The 23,130-nt window shown below is 46.8% G+C and overlaps 2 protein-coding genes across 4 annotated transcripts in view; one reads left to right on the top strand and one right to left on the bottom strand.

The window, feature by feature from the left end:
• The window catches only part of CDC42BPG (CDC42 binding protein kinase gamma), a 32,469-nt gene extending 21,993 nt beyond the window's left edge, over nucleotides 1–10,476 (top strand). For both annotated transcript variants that reach the window (XM_089482781.1, XM_089482780.1), the window contains exons 24-37: nucleotides 27–132; nucleotides 305–438; nucleotides 891–1,030; nucleotides 1,832–1,913; nucleotides 2,847–3,063; nucleotides 3,435–3,497; nucleotides 4,016–4,603; nucleotides 5,649–5,746; nucleotides 6,355–6,439; nucleotides 6,919–7,039; nucleotides 8,083–8,200; nucleotides 8,452–8,590; nucleotides 9,150–9,235; nucleotides 9,351–10,476. In XM_089482781.1, coding sequence (XP_089338907.1) covers nucleotides 27–132; nucleotides 305–438; nucleotides 891–1,030; nucleotides 1,832–1,913; nucleotides 2,847–3,063; nucleotides 3,435–3,497; nucleotides 4,016–4,603; nucleotides 5,649–5,746; nucleotides 6,355–6,439; nucleotides 6,919–7,039; nucleotides 8,083–8,200; nucleotides 8,452–8,590; nucleotides 9,150–9,235; nucleotides 9,351–9,401 — 2,028 coding nt within the window. In that variant the 3' untranslated portion in view covers nucleotides 9,402–10,476. The remainder of the gene's footprint in view (nucleotides 1–26; nucleotides 133–304; nucleotides 439–890; nucleotides 1,031–1,831; nucleotides 1,914–2,846; nucleotides 3,064–3,434; nucleotides 3,498–4,015; nucleotides 4,604–5,648; nucleotides 5,747–6,354; nucleotides 6,440–6,918; nucleotides 7,040–8,082; nucleotides 8,201–8,451; nucleotides 8,591–9,149; nucleotides 9,236–9,350) is intronic.
• Nucleotides 10,477–10,576: 100 nt separating this feature from the next.
• SCYL1 (SCY1 like pseudokinase 1) overlaps nucleotides 10,577–23,130 on the bottom strand; it is a 14,574-nt gene continuing 2,020 nt past the window's right edge. Inside the window, exons 2-18 of one of the 2 annotated variants that reach the window (XM_089482782.1) lie at nucleotides 18,994–19,134; nucleotides 18,694–18,816; nucleotides 18,334–18,554; nucleotides 17,761–17,851; nucleotides 17,496–17,651; nucleotides 17,230–17,388; nucleotides 16,855–16,962; nucleotides 16,330–16,443; nucleotides 16,067–16,222; nucleotides 15,531–15,719; nucleotides 15,356–15,431; nucleotides 14,732–14,914; nucleotides 14,366–14,499; nucleotides 13,362–13,463; nucleotides 12,673–12,942; nucleotides 11,221–11,287; nucleotides 10,577–11,113 (exon numbers count right to left, since the gene is read on the bottom strand). In XM_089482782.1, coding sequence (XP_089338908.1) covers nucleotides 10,989–11,113; nucleotides 11,221–11,287; nucleotides 12,673–12,942; nucleotides 13,362–13,463; nucleotides 14,366–14,499; nucleotides 14,732–14,914; nucleotides 15,356–15,431; nucleotides 15,531–15,719; nucleotides 16,067–16,222; nucleotides 16,330–16,443; nucleotides 16,855–16,962; nucleotides 17,230–17,388; nucleotides 17,496–17,651; nucleotides 17,761–17,851; nucleotides 18,334–18,554; nucleotides 18,694–18,816; nucleotides 18,994–19,134 — 2,415 coding nt within the window. In that variant the 3' untranslated portion in view covers nucleotides 10,577–10,988. The remainder of the gene's footprint in view (nucleotides 11,114–11,220; nucleotides 11,288–12,672; nucleotides 12,943–13,361; nucleotides 13,464–14,365; nucleotides 14,500–14,731; nucleotides 14,915–15,355; nucleotides 15,432–15,530; nucleotides 15,720–16,066; nucleotides 16,223–16,329; nucleotides 16,444–16,854; nucleotides 16,963–17,229; nucleotides 17,389–17,495; nucleotides 17,652–17,760; nucleotides 17,852–18,333; nucleotides 18,555–18,693; nucleotides 18,817–18,993; nucleotides 19,135–23,130) is intronic. The other variant, XM_089482783.1, reaches the window with a different exon arrangement.

Genomic DNA, 23,130 nt, shown 5'->3' with positions numbered 1-23,130 from the left:
TCCTGTTTTTTCCTTCTTTTCTCCAGCCCAAATTGCACGCCTTCAAAACGCACAGCTTCTCCACCCCAACCAAGTGCATGCGCTGCACGTCGCTCCTGGTGGGCTTGGTCCGGCAGGGTTTGGTTTGCGAGGGTAAGTAGCGTCTTTCTCGGTGGTGGGCAATGGCACGGCTCCTCTGAACCAACCTTGCCAAGAAAACCCCACGATTGGTTTGCCTTAGGCTCCCCATAAGTTGGAAAGCACATAACAGCCCGCTCTCTGCAGATGCTCAGAGGACATACTCACATACTCTTTGTTTTTCCAGCCTGCAACTTTGTCTGCCATGTCTCCTGTGCCGGGGGAGCCTCCATCTGCCCCATGCCTCCCGAACAGCTCCAGAAAACCTTGGGGGTCAACCCTGCCAACGGGACGGGCACCGCCTTCGAAGGATTCCTCTCGGTGAGATATATATGTCCTCTTTTGCTCTTCCTCCACACTTTTGGATACTTCAGGTTGCAATACGGAGAGCATCCTTAGCTCCGTGATGGAGCACTTTGTTTGCACAGACAAGGCTCCCAGGTTCAAATCCCTAACATAGAGCTAAGAAAGTCCCCAAACCTTGGGAATCTTTGGAAAACATATCCAGGGGTAGCTGTGTTGGCCATATAGGAAACAAAGCGCACAAGAGATATCTTTATTGAGCCCACCCAAATGCGCATTATACATGTTGCAAGCTTTCAAAGCTCCTTTGGCTTCTTCATCAGGCAATGGCCAGTGGAGCATGTCTTTGGTGCAGCTTCCAGACTCTTAGGATGCATGCATCATTTAAACAGCATACCTTCAAAGTGGACCGAAGCAGCTTTATTTTGGCCTGTCTGTATTGGAGCTAAGAAATCTCATTGCTGCCGCAGGTGCCCAAACCATCCGGGGTGAAGAAAGGCTGGCAAAAAGCATTTGTGGTTGTCAGCGACTTCAAGATTTTCCTGTTTGATGTGCCGGAAGGGAAGACATCGCAGTGCGACGTGGCGGCCATGCATGTCACGGACATGAGGTACGTAGGTGCTGCGCATGAAGGACCACGAAAAACTGGATTTTGCACCAAAATGTTTTTTCCCAGAACTGTGTGTTAAAGATTGCTCTCCAGATAATGAACTGGATTTGGGACAGATAGTATATTGGTATATTATTTTAGCATTTTAATATTTAAGCATTTTATAGTGTTGCGTTTTATGGTGCATTTTTGGTTATATATGTTCAATGTTCCACCCTTTGGTGGAAAGGGTATGATAAACAAACATAATAATGTAAAGTTGAAGGCTTTCATAGCTGGCATCCATACTTTTTGGGTAGGTTTTTTGGGGCTCTGTGGCCATGTTCTGGAAGAGATTATTCCTGATGTTTTGCCAGCATCTGTGGCTGGCGTCTTCAGAGGTCTTTTACGAGCGGCAGAGACCTTTGCTCTCCGACGGTTTGATGGATGCAAACTTTGCAAAATCATCAAAAACATCACGTGTAAAGTGACCTTCGGGCTATGCGCATAAGGTGCATTGTTGCTGTTATTCTGTGCCTTTAAGCCGACTTAGGGCAACTCAAAGGCGAACCTATCCTGGGGTTTTCTTGGAAAGATTTGTTCAGAGGGGGTTTGCCATTGCTTTACTCTGAGGCTGAGAGAGTGTGACTTCTTGCCCAAGGTGTATCCAAAACATAAATGAATGTTATGTTTAGATGTGGGTCCCATCTCCAAGGTATCTCATTAAGTCTAAGTCTTCCAGAGACTCAGTCCATAATAATCCCACTTGATCCAGAAAAGCTTAGTTTCGCCACCTTTTCTCCATTCCTCCCATTGCCGCAGGGATGACCAGTTCTCCGTGGGTCCGGTCCTGGCTTCGGACGTCATACATGCCAACAGCAAAGACGTGCCCTGCATATTTCGGGTAAGAGGGAAGCGGAAGAAGGAAAGGCTGGATTTAGAGGCAAATGGGGAAGATATATGCAAGGGATGGTGATGATATTAGTCCTGCTACCTTTGCATGAATGGTTGGTGGGAACATGTTGCCCTTCTCCGAAACTGTTCCAAATTGTCTATATCCTTCTTAAAACGAGGTGCCCAGAACTGAACGCAGGACTCCATTAGTGCAAAACATAGTGGGATTATTTCTTCCATTGACTTGCAAACTGATAATCATCATCGTCATCCACCACAATTTGTTGTTGTTGTGTGCCGTCAAGACGTTTCCAGCTTGTGGTGACCCCAAAGCATCATGGGGTATTCTTGATGATATTTGTTTGGAAGGGGCTTGCGTTTACCTTCTTTTGGGGCTGAGAGTGTGTGACTTGCATGATGAGGTCACCCAATGGGTTTCCATAGCCAAGTGGGATTCGAACCCTGGTCTCCAGACTCATAGTCCAATGTTCAAACCACTTCTTACCATCACATAGTCGATAATAATAATTCCCAAAAGATGTCATGGTCTCATGGTTTGAGTGTTGGACTATGACTCTGGAGACGAGAGTTCGATTCCCCGCTCTGCCATAAAACCCACTTTGGGCAAGTCACTCTCTCTCAGCCTCAGGGAACGGTAATGGCAAACCCCTTCTGAACACATCTTGCCAGGAAAACCCCACGATAGGTCCGCCTTAGGGTCACCCTGAGTCGGAAATGACTTGGAAAGCACGCGACGGATGACAATAATTCCCAAATTTGGGTTTGGACTGCAGCTCCCATTGCACCTGGCCATTGTCCATGCTAGTCAAGGTTGTATGGAAGTTGTAGGCCAATAGTTTCTGGTACCCAAGGTTGGGAAAGCAGGTGATGATGGTGACCCGGCTTCTCTCCAACTCCTGATACTTCTCTCCTTTCTCTGCAGGTGACGGCCACCCAACTGGGCTCTCCACCCACCACCAGCTCCATGCTCTTCTTGGCCGACAGCGAAGCCGAAATGCGGAAATGGGTGCAAGTGTTGACCGAGCTGCACCACATCCTCCGGGAGAATCGACACCACGACCGCGCCGTCTACGTACTTAAGGAGGCATATGACAACGGGCTCCCTTTCGTCCCTCATGCGCTTTCGGCTGCCATCATAGGTATGGGAGCCATGAGAGCGACCCTTCTCTCCGTCACATCACCTTCTCAGGTTCATTTGCTGGGAACAAGAGAAGATGCAGCCTTCTCGGTGGTTGCTCCCAGGCTTCTTAACTCCATCCCTAGGGAGGCTCAGATGGCTCCCTCCTTGCTCCGAACCTTTATGTTTTGAAAAGAGATACCTGGCAACCCCATTAGAGACCATCAATTAAGAGGCATCCCTTATAAAAAGGGATACACCTGGTAACCATTCTCTTATCTCAACAACCTTCTACTCCACTTGACCCACAAAATGTGTAGGTAAGGTGCAGAATCCCCAAATCTCCATCAGGGTTGCGCATGTTTCTAAGGGTGGCCCTATCTCCTTTTCCAGACCGGGAGAGGATCGCTCTGGGTACGGAAGATGGCCTCTTCTTGATTCATCTTCGGACAAACGGTAAAGACTTTTGGGGTGTACTCTTTGTGAAGGATACACAAACTGGGGAGCACCCGATATAATCAACAGGAAAATGGAGACGGATCTCAAAGTACCCTGTGGCTGAATGATTTATTGATAAAAAGCACAACATATTTTGGCCATACAATCATGGGAGGTTTTATTAGTGAACTGTTCATCTATTCAACACCTTGGAAGGTGCATCTATACTGTGGAAACGATGCAGTTCGACATCACCTGAACAGCCATGGCTCCATCCTGGGATTTGTAGTTTGGTCAGGCACCAGCACCTTTGGGCAGAGAAGAAGAATGTCCTTGCAAAACTACAAATCTCATAGGATGGCACTAGAGCACTTACAAGTGGTGTCCATTTGTATTATTTCTATAGTGTAGATTCACCCTGAGATCCTTGGGGGCCATGCAATTATTGGTAATTGGTGATCGATCACCTCTTGATGATCAATCACTTCTTTCTTGTTCAGGGGTCTCACCCCCTTTTTTCTCCTCTTCTGCCCCAGATGTGCTGCAGGTGGGGGACTGTCGGCGGGTGCAACTCCTCCTGGTCTCCCCACAAGCCCAGCTCCTCTCGGTGCTCTGCGGCAAGAACCACGGCATCCGCATCTTCTCCTGGTCCGAGCTGGAGACCCCCGAGGCCCCGGGGACCAAACTGATGGAGGTGAAGGGCTGCCAGGCCGTGGCCGTGGGGCTGATCTGCCGCAACACCACCCCGGTCCTTTGCGTGGCTTGCAAGCGCCAAGTCCTCTGCTTCCAGCTGACGGCAACGCGTCCTCCCCACCGCCGCATCAAGGAGATCCAAGCCCAGGGCTATGTCCAGTGCTTGGATGTTCTGGGCGACCGCCTTTGCGTGGGCTTCCCCTCTGGCTTCTCTCTCTACCCGCTGCTCAACGAGGGACCCCCGGTCCACTTGCCCCACGCCGAGGACCCCCGCGCCACGGCCGTGGCCCACATGGAAGCCCTGAAGGCCGTGGAGGTCAGCCTGAGCGAGCTGATCCTCTGCTTCAGCGGCTTCGGCCTCTATGTGGACAGCCAGGGCCGCCGCAGCCGTCCGCAGGAGCTGATGTGGCCAGCGCATCCCCTCAGCTGCTGTGAGTAACATTTGGGGGACACCACCATTTTGTGTCTTCATTTCTGGCCACAATTGAGTTGCTTGCATGCTGGTTAGGGAGTGATGGGTGTTGCAACTGAACACATGCAAACAGTAGGTCCCAATTGGGGAACATTTGGGGAAGTTTGACAAAACCACAAATGGGTTGCAATCCTGGAAGGTCGCAGCGGTTTTCATTTGCCGAACCCTTTCGGGAAGGACGAGACTCTGTCCACTTTTCTCCTGGTCAAGTTAGTAAGAGCAGGTTATAATGATGTAAACTATTGCTTACTTTAGTTACCCGTATATTCTCAACTATAAGTCAACCTCATGTATAAGTCAAAGGCAGGTTTGGGGCCAAAATTATGGATTTTGATATGGCCCATGGATAAGTCGAGGGCAAAACTTAAGAGGCATGTAACAAAGGATCTAAAGGACGAAGCAAAGGAAAAGAATGCCAAATAACTTACAAAATCCCAGGAGACATAATAGAGAAGGGTCAGTGCTTTCAGGACAGATGACACTCTTGCCTTTTGCCAGAGGATGGTTCAAAAGCATATACAGTATAGTTTATTGCTTTTTCTACTCCAATAGCTTAACCATGACATTATAGAAAGGAAGAAGGTAGGAATGAATTGTAGAAATGCGAGGAAAATACAAACGAGCACAAACTATTTTTGCACTCAGGGCTCAGTTTGCAGCCATTGAAGAAAGCTGAAAGTGGGAGGAGGAGAAAGAAACAGGGAGGTTTTAAAAGCAGTTGGAAAAGTGGGACAAAAGAGGATTATTTGGGATTGTCCCTGATTGTCAATGCAAAAAAAAACACAATGTTTGGGGGCATTTTACAAACACTGTTTACCTATAGAGCATGTTGGGTGTTGATTTTGTGGGTCATAAAAAGGGACCTACGGGGTACACTTTCTGCACCGACTGGTCACATGGAAAGCCTATGCGGATGACCGGAGTGCACTCCAGAAACCACATTGGTCTCATTGCACATCATTCAAGTTTGCATCACATGGATGTTCTTTGTCTTTTAATCCCAGGTTACAACGCTCCCTATTTATCCGTATTCAGTGAGAATGCAGTGGACGTCTTTGACGTCCGGAAAGCTGAATGGATTCAGAGCATCTCATTGAAAAAGGTATGTGCAGGTGGCATTTTGGGTGAAGGGGTGCGCTTATGCGTGTTTAAAAACTGGAATTCAGTATGGTGCTTACACCTATGTCAATGGATTTATATCTGCGGGAAAGAGAACTGACCAATTCTATGGCATCTATCAGCAAGGGCCTGCCATGATGTTACTTACCTTGGGGAGCATGTAAATTGACCGATGCGCAATGAGACCTTAAAGCACTAATGTTAATATAAATTCATCCTTAGTCATGCTCCAAATGGAAGGCATTTCGAAATCCTTCCTGGACAGAAGGTTGAAATGGAGAACGTTCTAGAAAATAAATATACTTTTAATATAAATACTCTAAATAAATAGAAGAAATAAAAATAGAAAAGGAACCATGATTTGGGGCAATGCAGCAGCTCCGTCAAATTGTCTGGTTGGGGAGCGATGGGCATTGCAATCCAGCGCATGTAGAGAGCAGATGCCGGTTTTGGAGGTTTGGGGAAAGGTAAACTAAACCAGGAATTGGTGGCAAGCTGGGACTTCTTACAGCAGTTTTCTAGAGACTTGCTGGGAGCTGTAGTTCAACAGCATCAGATGGGAATGCGTCTTGATGCTTTGTTTTCCGACAGGTGCGAGCGCTGAACCCCGAGGGCTCCCTTTGCACTTTCGGCAGCGAAAAGGTCCGTCTAACCTACCTGAGAAATAAGGCGGCAGGTAAGGAAGGCGCTTCCTTCTCAGATCTGCCCTTATAATGTTTGTGCATTGCTGCTTTTGCAAAGCTCAGCCATGGCTAAGCCCAAGAAAATTTGGGAATGAGAGTTGTGCCACTCTCTAGATGGCAATGGAAGAGGGTTTTTTGGACTCAGGTGTGGGTCTCCTTCTTTTCACCATTGCTCCCTCTCTCTAACCTTCATGCCAGCTCAAAGGTAAAGGTGGGCAGGGGAAGTGGCATCACCAACTACGTCTTCCCCAGTCTCTTGCCCAGCTTTTTGCCTTCCCTTTTCAGGCCTTTAAGGGTGAGAACCCAAAGGGCAAGGGAAGCAGGTCCAAAGGGATTTGGGCACGGGCCAGCAATGCCAACGCATGCTGCCAGTCCAAAACGGTGCACCAAAACATTAGCATACTTGGGAAGGAAGACTGGACCTTTCTTTAGAGTGCTGAGTGACCGGGGTCAATTCTGCCCTCATCTCCAGACCAGGATGAGTTTGAAATCCCTCAGATGACCGATAACAGCCGGCGGCACCTCATGAGGACTAGGCACAAGCGGCGCTTTTCCTTCCGCATCACCGAGGAAGAGCGGCAACACCAGAGGCGGTGAGTCGGACCATAGGAGCATCTCCGCTGTGGAGCCAGAGGCCATAGAGACATTGAAGATTTTCATACCGTGGGAGTAATTGCTGGTTAAACGCTGGTAAGACATTTAGGAAGCACGCATGTCTGAAAGCCTAACGCACTTCCTAAATGTCCTCCAGCGTCCGTGAATCGTTCGGGGAGCAGCCATTTCCTATGAATGGAAACTCTGCATTAATGGGAAATGGCTGCTCCGTGAACAATTCAGAAACGCTGGAGGCGAGGGGGCGTTTAGGAAGCGTGCCAGGCTTTCAGACACACGCGTTTCCTAAACGTTTTGCCGGCGTTTTACCAGCGCTTACCCCACGGCAAGTGCTGGTGTGGAAATCTTCATTTTCATGTTACATAACATAGAGAATTTTGGCTAATATTTTAAAAACCAAAGACAGGTTTTCCTACCCTCCGAGCGGCTTTAAACACAAATACTCTCCTCCCCTGAACGGAAGTGGTTATGTGTGACTTTTGTACACATTTCGTACACATTTTGTTATTTCTCTGGACCTATGGAGGATGCTGGGGGTGGGAAGCTCTACCCCCAGACCCATAAAAGCCACCCATTTTACCTTATGTATTAGCCCCCTATATATTGCAAGGATGGGCAATTTTAATGGGGTTTGGGTTACACCACAAACCAAATCAGGGAGTGTCTGGACATGCATTTCTGGCTTGGTTTTCTGCTCCAGGACCTTTTGGGGGGCCAGACCCAACAACCAAAAATAGTCCCCCAAAAACAGAAGTTGAAACAGTCAAGGAATCTACTTGTGCTTTGCAAAAATGTATAATTTTTTTAATGGTGAAACAGTAAAACAACAGGGCTATTTTGACCTAAATTGGAAAGGTGAGAATTGTCCCTCCGGGAAGTTTTGAGACGTAGCCATTCACCTTTTTTTATGTGCAGAAAAATAGCTTTTTGGGGGAGTGGGGTGTCGGGACCTTGAGTGGCAAACTGGGAGGGCTTGGGTTTGTGCCCATCATCCCTGACCTCCTGGTTCCCCATTGCTTCCCAGGGAGATGATGCGGGACCCCAGCCTCCGTTCCAAGCTCATCTCGGCCCCCAGCAACTTCAACCATCTGGTCCATGTGGGGCCCAGCCAGAGGCATCACAAACTGCAAGACCTCCATGTGGTGAGTTGCGGCACCCGCCTGAAATTTGCGCTGCATGTTATTCCATATCTCTGCAATCTTTGTTCTTCCAAAACACAAAGCCCATCCTTCAGCTTGGCATCCTCTAAACTCCTTCATAAGTGTACAAAAGTGTTGGATTTGCCTGCTTTGGAGGTCTTTAAACAGAGCAACAATTATTACTACTACTACTACAACTATTACTACTACTGTTTCTTTGTCCTACAACTTCTAAACCTGACCTTTGTTTACAGGCTCAGGAGGAGAAGGAACAGGAGGCCCGAGTGCGAATGCGTTGCAGCAGCCTCTCGGAAACCCGGCGCCGTCCTTCGTCTTCGGGGAGCAATAACACGGCTGCGGGAAGCGGTTCTTCCTTTTCGTCCTCCTCCTCCTGTAAGAAATCCCTTTGCCTCCTCGTTCAGGGTGTTTGGAGTATGGCTCTGTCCTTAATCCAGGGCCACTAAAGGGCTTGCAAATCCGTGGGAGGTGGGTCCCCCAATTTGGGACTCTAAATGGGGTGAAGCCAAAGCAAAGTAGCAGGGGGCCCCATTAGCGTCACTATGGCTGGGGTCACCCAGTGCAGTAACTCCTATTTCACACCATGCAGAATCCACTGACCTCTCATGTCACACGGGTTGCGATTCGCATCTGCTCTGTGTTTGTAACCCATAGGGGAGGACAGTGGGTTTTAAAATATATATATATATATCTAACTACTTGTCTTGCAAGTAGTTACAAAAGCAAACAATTGCATATTCTATCAATCACATATTCACATATTCTATTAACCGGATATTCTACCAATCACATATTCTATCAATGAGACCCTCCAGGTCCCCTGTGTGGCTCCTGAGCCACAGTTTCCCCATCATTGTTGGGGAGGCATAGATATTGATTCCCCAACCTTCTTGGCTCAAACTAACATCCACTTTCTGACCACTTTTCCTTGCAGTAAAGCACAAATCGGGCAGCTCAATGTCGGACGACTCCTTCACTTCTCCGCAGGGGCATTTTCCAGGCATTGGTGCGCCGGCAGAGGTAAGTGGAGCTTCGAAAACATGCAACGAATATAATATATATACCTGCTTCCCCTAAGAAAGGGACGCTCTTGGAGATACCAGTGCGCCCACTTCTTCTCCTTTTCTTGCAACAGGTCTCCGATCCAAACCGTCCTCCATGCGCAGGAAGCACCAGCTCCACATGACGCGATGGGTCAGACGATGTCGATGCGGGTCTACGCCACTGGCAAGCCGATTTCTTCAGGGCCACCTCTGCCCATCGACAAAGGAGGAGGCAATAGCTGGCATGAAGCGAGAAGGAAGGACCCCTTGCATTTGGACCTTTAGGGCAGCTATGGAGAAGGGCTGGACCCACCTTCGGGGCGCTGTGCCAACCTCCGTACCTGTCCGCGCTGAGAAGGAGTCCAACCTCTCGCATCTCAGGGAAAGCAGAAACCCGCCTTGATCCTTCTGCTCTTGCACCCATCGCTACCCATCACTTTCCCCGGATCATCGCAACGACTGTCTCAGGGCCCTGTTTTTTTTGGCTGAAACACTTTTTAGGAACCTTCAGGTTTACTTCTATTATTATTATAATTATTTTTCTAAAGCTAAGCTAACGTCAATAATATTTTTAAAGGGAGGGGATGCTGGCGGGGAACAGGACGGGATTCCTTGAGCGCCAGCCTCCGGAAATGGGCACAATGGATTCATACAAGAAGGAAAGACAAATCCCACTTCTAAGCATTAGGAAGGACTTCTTTGCTGTTTGAATAATGGACCGCCTCGGAGGGTTGTGGCATCTCCTTCTTTGGAGGTCTTTAAACAGATATAATATAATGCCATCTAATGCTCACCGATGGCCCCATCCTTTATGAATTTTGCAGCTACATCTTGTGGCAGCGAGTCCCACAGTGTAAAGAAAGACTTCCTTTTTGTCCCTACTATGGGTTCTAGTATTACAAGGGACACATGTCTCAAAACGGGCGTAGCTGGCCGGCTGAAAGCTAGCAATGATGCCATCCTCGCAACCAGAAAATAACTAAAAAACCATTAAAGGGTCTCAAAGTTGGCACACTTGGCTTCTTTTCTTTGCAGAGGGAATCATGACACGGAGGCGAGGGGTGGGGAATGCAAAGTTGACTTGGCAGTTGCAAAACTTGTTCCAAACTCTTGTCTTGGAGCAAGGCTTTGACATATGGCCTGCCATGAATTGGACTGCAATTCCCAGCAGCCTGGCAAAGGGCTGCAGCTTGGCAACTGGGAGTTGCAGCTTGACGACTGAAGGGCCCTTTGCACTGACTTAAGGGAATGCCCCAGTGCCACCCAAGAAATATATATACACACTGTACTTACATATATAGGTATATATGTGCATCCCTTTCATTAAAGATTTAATTTATTCGTCCGCTTCCGCATAAACCGATAAAACAGGCAACAAAAGGACATAGATATACACCTTACCGGAAACTTGCAACTGTACAGTGATGACTATCCTATGGGCAGAGAGAGAGAAGCTGCCCTCTTTTTCCTCCTCTGAATTCAAGTCCTGTCCATCGCAACGGGGAGGAATTCGCCGCTGAGCCCAAAGCGGTTTTTTGGCAAGACCCAGTCCAAGCCACGGAAAAAAAACGTGGATCCGTTCACGACGCCAAGAGCACCCCAAACGGGCAAACTACAGAGCCGTTTTCTTTTCCTCGCCCTAAAGAAACAAAGCCCCAAACCCTACCTGGGGATATAGGTAAAGATACCTCCGAGGGAGCGTTTTCGGCACTGTTTGTAAAAACAGGGTCTCAGTCCAGCTTTCTGGCCCCCAGTTTCAAAGGCCCCTTGGCCGCTTTCCTCTCGGCTCGCCGGGCCTCCATCTCTTGCCGCCTCTCCTCCCGTTTCTTCCGCGCCAGTTCAGCTTTGCTGGGACCTTTGCGGGCACAAAAGGGATAAAAGAGAGAGACCCGGTCAAAGGCTGGCATGGGACTTTGCCCTCCGACCGGCGCAAGACAGAGAAGGAAAGAGCAAGATGCTCACCTTGGTCAGAATCCAGAGCTTCCCAGTTTTCTTCCAAGCCCCAGTCTCCTAATGCGTCCGTGTTTTTCTGGGGGGAAAAGATAGGAATAAGAAAGATGAGACGTCTCTGGAGCATAGCTTTAGCCCCTAGAAAACAGAAAATCCTGCTTTTCTCACACCTCCATTCATTCCTTATTCCTATCTTGCATTGCAGTCAAACAAACCATCATGGCATAGCATAGAAGATGATGTTCAGGGGTTGCTGCGTTGGCCATGTGTGTGGCCATGTTTGACCAGTTGATCGTAATAAATCTATGGGGAGGATATAATTTGCAAAGGCCCAAAATATATGCACATTTTCGGTTGGCCAATAAAGGTATCACCGGTGGATTTTTGTTAGCATAGAAGATTACGATGCTGTTCTTTACCGAAGCGGATTAAGTTTTCAAATAAATCCTGCCAGATAATAATAATAATAATAATAATAATAATAATAATAATAATAATAAATTAATATAATTTTTATTTATATCCTGCCACTCCCAAAAGGATCCAAGTGTTAGGTTTCTCCATCTGAAACAAAAGGGTGCACCTATGCGCTGAGAAAGTGGCCACCACACCGAGTGCAACAGCAGCTTGCTGTACAAAAACCTAAGACTTCAAAGAGCTGATCTCACATTTGTAGCCTTCTTTAATTGAAAACATATATATCAAAAAGTCTGGCTACGGTTCCTGGAGACCAGGGTTTGAATCTCTGCTCTGCCATAGAAACCTATTAGGTGACTGTGGGCAAGGCGCACTTTCTCAGCCTCAAAGGAAAACCAGGGCAAACCCAAAGAAATCTTGCCAGATAGGTCCACAGCAAGTTGGAAATGACTTGGAGGCACCCACCAACAACATTGTCTGCTGAGCGCAACGGTTTAAGTCCAGAGAGTAATTTCCAAGCAGTTAATTTCTGCTTAACCTGAATTTCTAACCTTCATTTCTAAGCAGTTTAAAAGTCTTTTACTCCTTTCCCACGTATTGCATTGTGGCCAGAGGTTGTATTATGTATTACGTATTACATTATGGTCAGCCAGCAGCCCATATCCTGAATCAAATGTGGAAAGCTCAGGGTTGACGGCTGTTTACCAGCAATGCTCCCAAAACCTTTGGACAGATCTTTCTCAACCCCACGATGCTCTGCTGGCTTTTTTTGGACATGTATTGAAAGCCATGGGTTTGAGAAAGATCCGTCCAAAGCTTTTGGAAGCTTTGCCGGTCAAGAGTGGTCAGCCCTGAGCTTCCCACTGACCACTCCTGGGCAAATGGCATGGGAAAACTATCCGCTCCTGGAGGCTGGGGAATAGCTGGACATTTTTGAAAATGCTGCAGTGTTAAGGGTCTCCAAATGTCGTTTGGTGGCCGTTTGTGGCACAATTTGTTCACAGTGCAAGGAGGAAAGTGCAATTCTTTGCGCATGGATGCACCTACCTGCCTCTCTGTCGTTGGCCTCTCCACCAGAGAGGAAAACGGATCTGGTTTCTCCGCGGCCGGGATGCTCTCCCAGTTGTACTCACTGGCCAGCTTGGTCCCTTCCGGCGGGGCGACCGCAGCCTTTGAGAGTAAGTCTGCTTCGATGTTGCCACCCCAGCCTTCGTTCCCAGTGGGGCCACGTCCCTTTTTGGTACCCCAGGAGGGCTCCAGGTCCCAGGCGGAGGCGCTCCAGTCGGGCTCCACTTTCGGGGATGTGGCGCTGGCAGTCTGCAAAGGACGCAGAAAGGTGGGTTACTTCCATGACCCTCCAGGTCCGTTCCGTACACCCCCGCGTAAGCCAAATACCATGCATGCTCAAGCTCCATTCAAGTGAATGGGGCTCGTGCATGTGGCGGCATGGTGGTGCAGCAGGGCTCGCACCATGGGTGCATGCCCTATTAATCTGAATGGGAAGCGCCGTCTCGCGCGCCCCTGTGCAACTTTCAGCGTATGCTGAAAGCCGCGTATGACGCGGGCGCACCGTACGTACATTAATGCATGGATAAGCCCACCCAGGTTTTTATATATACTTATTCTCAAGTATATGTCTTTATCTGAACAGAGTAGTAAAAGGTGAGAGCTGCAGAGAAGACACAAATGCACACTCCTGGACTGGACAGTGCAAGGGCAACCCAATCCAGACTTACCGTCCTTCCTCCAGGTTTCCTGGCTGAAGATGCTGGTTCTGACCATCCGGGGCTGTTCCAGTCGTCTGGACTGGATTGTCTCTTTGGTTGCTCAGTTTCTTGCTGCCAAAAGAAGAAGAGAGGAAAACTCCATCAGTGGTCAGCTGTTGACCACTGACCAGCTTCCTTGCCTTGGAATGGAGAGCTATCGGCCACATTGGCAGCCTGGCCAAAGACATGGCCCGACTGGTGCCCAGAGATGGAAGCCCCTGGCCAGATTTGGATGCCTTTAAAGCAGCAAAGGAGGCATCTCCCGGGGGTCAGTGGCTTGACCATTAGGACGATGAGGACAGTCATAGGGCAGTTATCCAACATATATATCAGACAGATCAGTCCAAATGCATCTGAGGAAGTAGACTCTACGAAAGCTCATGCTCCCAACCATTTTCTTTCAGTGAGTCTCAAAGGGGCTGCATGGTCTCTTTCAATATATTATTATATACACACACACAAACATATGTGTGTGTGTGAGTGTGAGTGTGTGTGTATAAAAGCACACACATACATGCAGTTAGCCCTCTGTATCCATGGATTTTCTTATCCACGGATTCAAGCGGCCACGGCTTGAAAACATTTAAAATATATATATATATATATATATATATATATATATATATATATACACATTCCAAACAGCAAACTTTGATTGTGCCATTTTACATAAGGGATGTTATATATATATAAGGGTACCATTTTGCTATGGCATTATATTTAATGGGACTTGAGCATCCATGGAGCCGTTATCCATGGATTCAAGCATCCACAGCTTTGGGGGAAAAAAGGATAAATCCCAAATAGCAAACATTGACTTTGCCATTTTATATAAGGGACCCATTTTGCATCTGCCATTGTATTTCATGGGACTTGGACATCCACAGATTTTGTTATCCATGGAGGATCCTGTAACTGAACCCCAGCGGATACCAAGGTCCCACTGTCTATGTTTTCCGCTTTGTACTTTGTACCTCCAAACTGCCCCAGTCTTCGTCGTCCCATCGATCGGCTGAGCTCTCCTCCTCCGCCGCGTCTTCCTCCGGGTCCCAATGGCGCAACGAAGGAGACGTTGCTCCGGTGGCAGACAGAGAGCGTCCAGCTGCGTCTGCAAAAGGTCCAGGAAAGGAGGCGTAAGGGTTTTCTATGGGTCCTGCTTCTCTCATTCCAAGATGGATGGGATCCCTTGAGACCACCCAGTCCAACCCTCAAACCTGCGATGGCCGCCCTATTCTTATGCACTCGAATTTTCATAGTTGGCATTACGAACCAAGGTCTCCCTTCTGGCCAGGACCATACCAAAAGGAAGGGCAAGGTGGTCTTTTACAGACCCCACTCACCCATTTTGGTAGGCTCTGCCGTTGCCGCAGCCGGGACCTCCTCAGCCCCTGGTTCTGTGGTCTGTACCGACCCGGTGTTCGTCCGGATCAGTTTCGACGTGAGAGACGAGACCCCTGTCACGGCCCAGCCGGCCCAACTAGCCGCCGTTCCTGGGCTAGCGGACGCCGCATGGACGTCTTTCTCTAAAAAAGACAACAATGCAGCGATGTGACCAAAGTCCCTTACTATTCATTAAACATATGGGATTTGGGGGTTTCTCAATGCTCTGCTCATGGACTGGTGAGCTCTGAAATCTGGCACCTGCTGCACCAAATTAATAATAATAACAACAATAACAATAACAACAACAACAATAATAATATTGACTGCTCAGGTGAAAGAGACATTTTTTCTCCATCAAGGTTGATGGTGGCCAGAACTCAAGGGAGAGAGCGGGGACGAAAAATGGTTGGATTTGGGTAAGTAACCCAAAGCGGTACATGACACAAGGCTGAACATGGTTTTTGGGGGGCTTAGAAGATCGTGCACAGATGGTCCGCTAGGGTTCAAACCCGCCTGTTGCCAATAATAATAATATTGTTATTATTGTCCCTTGTCCCTCCTTGGCTTCTTGGGCATCTCACCAAGTTCGGAGAGCTGGTCTGGATCTTCGGAGACCTTCTCCAGTTTGGTCATGAAGCTCCGGATCGCTTTGAAAGCCTAGGAAGATACAAGAAAACATTAAAAGGGGAGGTTAAAAATGCAGAACAAACCAAGCTTTTTGCATCTCAACCCATAGCTAAAGATGGCTTTTCTCACCTGGTCCCGGACAGTCTTCTCCGGATCCAGTGTCAAAGTACACAACACCGGCAAGATTTTGAAGGCACAGTCTTTCATGGAGTAGAAGTTATGCGTGGCAGCAAAGCCCAAAACTCCTGCCGCCCGAGACGGCGCAAAGGGGTCCTTTGTGGCACGACTGAAGGCGGAAATCAGGACATTTTGCCGCGTCTGCAACGAAAACGGACCCCCGGTCAACCTGCATGCCCTATCTAGATTACTAGGATCACACTATATATATATATATATATATATATATATATATATCCCCCGCTCACTTCCATGCCAACGTTCTCTGAAGATGTCAAAGCCGCAGATGCTGCTGGCGAAACGTCAGGAATAAACTCTTCAAGAATGTGGCCACATAGCCCCCAAAAACCCACAAAAATCTACGGGTGCCGGCCATGAAAGCCTTCGTTTTCACATCTCTAGATTACTTCTTATCCAACAAGTAAACCCTTAGGGTCTTGGTAGCGGGGTGGCTTTTGTAAGACTTTTCGCAGGGATTTCGCACTCACGCTGGCGCTGAGGTAGGGTCCGATCTTGCCGAGGCAGACAGTCGTGTTGCAGCGGATGGGTCCCTGGTCGTCGCGGGCCTGGAGGCGCGCAAAGTGCTTCATGAGCTCCACGTTGAGGTTGCTCTCACTCAGCTTCGGCGCCAGGAGCAGCATGGACTGTGAGGGAAGAAGAACGAGAGGACAGCCCTGAGCGACGCAGCTCCCCAGCACTGAGAAACTTTTTCCTCTGCCCTCCCGGTCGCCTTCTCTTTTTGTGCCGTTACCTTCACCGTTTGCTCTCGGATGGCCGGGTTGGTGTCCAGAAAACCGTGCACCACGTGCGGAAAGATCTGGCCATTGACAGTGGGTTCATTGAGGTACTGGATGAAGTGCTCCATCTGGGAGACAAAACCCCAAAGAGAACAGGAGTCAGGAATGGGATTTCGTGGAATGGGGTCCCTTTCGGTAAGCCACTCCAACCCAGAACCCTGGCACCCCACATGCTTTTAAATCTAACTTATCCCACTGGCCAGAAATAAATCTCTAACCTTGTCCTTCTTGTCCTTAGGGGAAACTACATGCCGCAGCCCTGATCTGGCCTTTCCATGGCGCATAAAGCGTCTCCTTTTTGCGCCACGGAAAGGGTGCCATAGTTGCCATCGCTTTTCAGTGCTTCCTTGGTGCTGTGTCATCTGCGCCAGAGGAGCGCTGTGACGCCACCCGCCTTGGTGCTCTCCCACTTCGACGCCCGGCTTGCAAAGCGATACGCAACACCCGCAGCCCCGTGACACAACTCAGAACTGACGCACCTGTTGCAGTAGCCGTATCCTCATGGCCCGGTCCGGCGAGGAAAACATCTTGACGATGACAGGGATGATTTTTTGCTGGTATTCCTGGGCATTCAAAAACTTGCCCACCTGAAACGGGAAAGAAGACAAGCGTGGGGAAAATGGCTGTCAGGTCACATGAAGCGCAAGGTGTCTTGGCTGCGGAGCGGATCAGGTAGGTACCTGTCCACATCCAGGGAAATACACACATACACAAAACACTAAACACTTCCAAAACACCCCCTTTTCCCACGCATGGTGCACAATCTGCAGCCCCTTGTGCAAAATCTCGCACGAGGGGAAGGTCTTTGTGCCACATGCGCCATACCCGGATCCCCGTTCTGGGGTTTTGCTCACCTTGAAAAGCGGCGTGAGGATGACGGCGCCGGCGTTTCCAAACTCGAAGGCGGTCAGCAGCTGTGGGAGGACCTTGTGTCGGCAGAAGTCCTCCGGAAAGGCGTCCAGATTGGCACTCAGCTCCTGGAAGAACTTTTGGCGTTCGGCGGGCTCCTTAATCTGGGAATATATATATATATATATATATATATATATATATATATATATTCAGAGTAAAGGATAGGAAGCCTTTAACTGTAATTGATATGTGGTTATAAAGGACTTACCTGGATCTCCTCCAGAAAGAGGTTGGTGTCCACGAAGCTGTTGTCCATGAAGCCGCCTGGACTTCGGCAGTTCTGCAAGAACTTGGCGGGATTCGGGCGCAGCTTGGGGTTGGCGCCGACCAGTTCGCAGTAATGGGGGATCAAGGATTTGGGGATCTGGAGGAGGAGAAAAGGATGAATAATAACCCACAGCGGACAAATTCTGACCCATAGCTTCCCAATCGGACCCACAGCCGGCTGCGGAGCCGTTGCACGGTATACTTACTTTTCCGAAAGACCGGAGGGAGGATGACCGGGGCAGCGGACCGTTGAAAACTTCCCAGATGAGGCAACCGAGACGCCACATGTCCGCCGACCTGTCGCAACGCAAGAAGGGCAAATAAATCAATGCAATAAGAAATAAGTAAATAAAATAAAATTAATAAATTTATAAAATAATAAATAAATAAATAATAATATATAAGTAAAAATTTAAATAAATTAATTAATAAAATAAATCAATACAATAAATCAATACAATAATAAACAGATAAGTACATAAATAGATTAATAAAATTAATAAAATAATAAAAATTAAATCAATAATAAATAAAATTAATTAATAAAATAATACGTAAATAAGTAAATAAAAATTAATAAAATTAATAAAATAAATCAATAAAATAAACCAATCAATAAATCAAACATATCGTAATTAATTATTAATAAAATTAATTATTAAAATTAATTAATAAAAGCCTTCAAATCCAGTCCTAGACTGCATATAGACACCAAATGACATGCATTGGCTGTACCAAACCCAAAGGAACCCAAAATAAAGAAACGCAAAAACGCTCACCATTTCTCTCCGGCGCTTTTGCCGCCGTCTCCCAACTCCGGAGGGTCGTATTTGTCCAGTTCGGGGACCCCTTTCCGTGACGTGGGACCCTCGCTCTGAGCTGAGAACATGTAGTCCAAACCGCCCAGCTTCCACTCGCCGGCACGGTCCACGAAAACGGCGGCTGCGCAGACGTTGTTGTGGATCAGGTGGCAGTCATTCGCCAAGAAGCTGAGGGCTTTCTAGGAGGGACGCAACCCAGGAAGGAAGCAGAGGCTAGCGGTCAGAGCAGGAAGAGAGTGAAAACGCAAACCAATGCCATGCGCAGAAACCTCCCCAGACACTCTCCTCTCGAAACCCTGTTCGCGTCCATTGTCTCACCACAATCTGATGGAGTCCCCACGAAATCTCCATCTCGCTCAGTCCCTCGCCGTCTCCCCGCGATTCCAGGTGCGCAGGCAGTGGCGTCACCGGCTCTGTCACCACATGCAAACATTTCTCTGTCTGCCAAAGCAAGGAAAGACATGCGCTAAAGACACAGGAGCATGCTTGGCTTCCCTCACTCACGACCTCCTCTCCGAATGCAAACCCGGCGCGGGTTTCTTGCCCCAGTGATACGGGAGACGCCTAAACACGCATGCAGAAACCGCGCACTGCTGCCGTCACCGCTTGATGTCTGACCTCTAATCCGTCGATGTAGGAGAGGATGTTGGGGTGGCGCAAGGTCTTGAGGTGCTTGAAGGCCGCCTTGGCGAGTTGCGTCTGCTCTTCGGAGTTGGGCTTCACATCGTGGACAAAGAGGGAGACTGGTTCCCCCGTCGCCTACGGAGAAATAAACCTTCTAAAATGCCTTCTAATTATCCTATTAGTAATAATAGTAATAGTTCTTATTTATATATGCAACAATAAATTTAAAATTACGGTTCAGTTAAAATTCAATTATATAACATAGAAACCTTAAAAACACATTATTATTATTATTATTATTATTATTATTATTATATCATCCCACCTTAATTATTATTATTATTATGTCATCCCACCTTAATAATTATTATTTTATTATTATTATATCATCCCACTTTAATAATAACAATTTTATTATTTTAATATTTATTATTATTATTATTATTATTATATTTGTTTAATAATAATTTTAATATTTTAATATGTATTATTATTATATTTGTTTAAGAATAATAATATGATTATTTTAATATTTATTATTATTGTTTTAATATTTGTTTAAGAATAATAATTTTAATATTTATTATTATTATAATATTTGTTTAAGAATAATAATAATAATTTTATTATTTTATTTTATTATATCCTGCCTTCCTCCCAATATAGGGAGAAATCTCCAAACAATGGGACCCAAGGCAGATAACATTTAAAACAATGCAATTTTTAAAAACAATTATTATTATTATTATTATTATTATTAATCCCACAATTTTTAAAACAACAACAATAATAATTTTATTATTTTATTTTCTTATATCCCGCCTTTCTCCCAATATAGGGACCCACAGTGTGTTTTGGATCATACACACACACACACATACACACTATATTATTATTATTCCCATGTTTCCGTAGCATTAAGCTAGGGAAGTTAAATGAGACTCAAACTGGAGTATTCCTGTAGTGTGTTTTGGATATACTATAATTATATAATATTAGCATTGAGTTTTCCTAAACTTAAGTCTAATTCCTCCGATGCATTCGGTCATAGATGACAAAAGGAACATTATTATTATTATTACTCATTACAGTTACTTTGTACTATTTCCCCAAACATTAATTGTATCCTTACATTCAACGCAATAAACAACATATATACACATATACTTATACATAATAGGAATAAGAACAGGAATATACTAATCATTGGGCCGCAGTGCTCCGTTTGAGCCACAGGAGGGCGCCCGAGAGAGAGAGAGAGAGAGCCAGGAATGAGAGCGCAAAAGCGCTTGGGAGCGGAATTGCGACACAACCTTTGCGCTCCTCCTGACAGCAGCCACAGGAGGGCGCCAGAGAGACAGAGCCAGGCAGGGAGGGACCCTGGCTGCCGCTAGAGGGCGCCCCAGTACAATAGGGATCCATAGAGAATGGGGCTCCTGCTGCTGGCGCCCTCAGCAAGACTTAGTTTGGGAGGACTACAATTCTCATCACCCCCCAACCAACCAATCATGGCCCTGGCCCTGGAGGATGATGGGGGTTTCCAGAAAGGAGCTGGAGGAGGAAGGGGGCTGCGTGGCCTGGGGATGATGGGAATGGGACTCCTTCCTACTTTTGGAGGACTACAATTCCCATCACCCCCAACCAACCAACCCACATGGCCCTGGCCCTAGAGGATGCTGGGGGTTGCCAGAAAGGAGCTTGAGGAGGAAGGGGGCCAATGCATAGCCTGGGGATGATGGGAATAGGAGTCCTTCCTTCCTCAGATGCATATATCTATGTATAAAGGTTAGCTGTGGATCCCAAAACCCATGATGCTCAAGTCTCATTCAATGCAATGGAAGAGTAAAAGGGTTGGTGAGACTGCAGTCCCCAGCATCCCTGGCTGGCTATGGCTGGCTCAGGTGGCTGGGAGTTGCAATTCAACCCATGAGAGCAGGTCCTTCATGGATCCCAGAACCTATGGATGGCGTAGTCCCATTTAAGTCCAATGGGGGAGTTCAAGGGGACCCTCTGGCCCTCTAGGACTGCAGTCCCTATCATCCCTTCCCAGGCTGCTGGGAGTTGCAGTCCAACCAATGAGAAGAGGTCCTTGGTGTCTGCTGGGGTTTGGTTCCAGGACTCTCCCTCCAAGGACCCCAAAATCTATGGAAGCTCAAGTCCCATTAAATGCAATGGCCAGTTTGCTTTTTGGAATTGATAGTTATGGGGATACTTTTGGGCCCACGGTGCTTGAACCTGTGGTGTGGGATTCTGGGAGTTGTAGTTTGGGAGTTGTAGTTCCAGAGGAGCCCTTTGGGTTCCCAAGGTGAAAGTAGGAATAGTGGTCAGTGTGCTTTCCAAAAGGAGGCTCTTTCCCAGGGTCCCTCTCTGCATCATCTTCCATTGAGGCCAATGCTGCTAGAAAGCCTTACAGCTGGTCAGAGCAGGAAGAAGAAAGAAATGGCCCTTGGCTTTGCCAAGCGAGGGATGGGTAGAAAGGGGTCTATGGACCCATTTGGACCCCAAGGAGGGCTGCAGAGTGGGGCAAAGGGGCTCATGCTCAGCCCCATCATCTCCAGATATAGAGGTTTCCATCAAGATGTATCCCTGTCTGATAGAGATAGAGCAGCAGAAGCACAGGGTTTATATATATATATATATATATATCGAGCTCTATGGGAAATACCATGAAGAGTGAATTGCCAGGAGTGGTCACCAGATGGCGCTCAGGGACAGAAGTTGGTGAGCTCGAGCTACAGCTCCCTTTCCCTGCATCGATCTACCGCTACATCCTTCTGAGTGGCCACCAGATGGCGGTCCAGGATAGGAGTTGGTAGGAAGCCCAAAGGGGCTGCAGTGCTCTAGAGTCGCCACAAGATGGCGCCCTTGTATTAGGAATGTTCTTTATCTTCATTTCTTGTGCTAATCTGCCCAAAGTTTTTAATGCATTCCTATTGGATACATTACATTCTTTGATGTTTAATCTATTTTTAATTGCTTGATCCCTTTTTTTTAATCACTGTAAAAATTGTAATTTTTAATGGTTTGACGTTTTATTTATACTGTTGGATTCTGTTCTGTTTCCTTTGTGAAAAAGCGGAATGCAAATAAATATTATCATTATTATCAATTATTATCAATTATTATTATTTTGATTGATTTCTTTCAGCTTTGAGTTTTTGCAAATGTTGCAGATTTTTACATTTGGAGTTGTGCTTTTGGGTTTTTTGGATTGCAAATATAAAAAAGAGGGTTGTTATGACCTTCTTTTTTATATTGGCAAAAAACACAACACCAAATGTAAAACAGAGATATAAAAAAGAGGGCTGTGTGTGTATATATACATATATATACACACATACACACACACACACATGTATATATACACACACATACATATATATATACATACACACACACACATATATATACACACATATGCATACATACATACATATATATACATACACACACAGATACATACATGCATTTACGTATATACACACACACACACACACTAATAATAATAATAATAATAATAATAATAATAATAATAATATATTTTATTTGTGTTTCCCTGCCTCTCTTGATGGATAGAGGATGCATGTATTAGAGGATTACTAAAATCGAAATACATACGACAATCTTATAACACACTCAGCAGTAAAATGTCCCATCAATGGCTTATCAAAGCATCAGGCATCCAGGGAGAAGGGCAGAATGGGGTTGCCAGACGGGGCAGATCCACGATTGCTCCTTGGAGGGAAGGCTTGGTGAAAGAGCATGGTTTTAAGCCTCCTTTTAAGTGTTTCCAAGGGGATTGTGGGATGGAGCTCCTCAGGGAGACTATTCCAGATCCTTGGGGCCGTTATTGTAAAGGCCTTTTGAGATGAGGAGACATATTTGGAAGATGGTGTTTCCAACAGATTCTTGCCCGATGTTCGGAGTGTGTGGGGCGGATTGTGTGGGGAGATATGGTCCCGTAAGTAACTCAGGCCCAAGCCATATAGGGCTTTATAGGTCATAACCAAGGCCTTGTACTGTGCCTGGAAGCAGATAGGGAGCCAGGGGAGATCTTTCAAAATAGGTGTTATGTGGTCAAACCTGGACGCACCAGTGAACAATCTGGCTGCCATGTTCTGTACTAATTGG

The sequence above is a fragment of the Sceloporus occidentalis genome, unplaced genomic scaffold (genome assembly GCF_023333645.1).
Source record: "Sceloporus occidentalis isolate IW3139 unplaced genomic scaffold, rSceOcc1.0.p SCAF_20, whole genome shotgun sequence".
In the NCBI taxonomy this organism is placed as follows: domain Eukaryota; kingdom Metazoa; phylum Chordata; class Lepidosauria; order Squamata; family Phrynosomatidae; genus Sceloporus; species Sceloporus occidentalis.
Note: the sequence above shows the minus strand (reverse complement) of the source record. Positions and strands in the feature narration are given on the sequence as shown.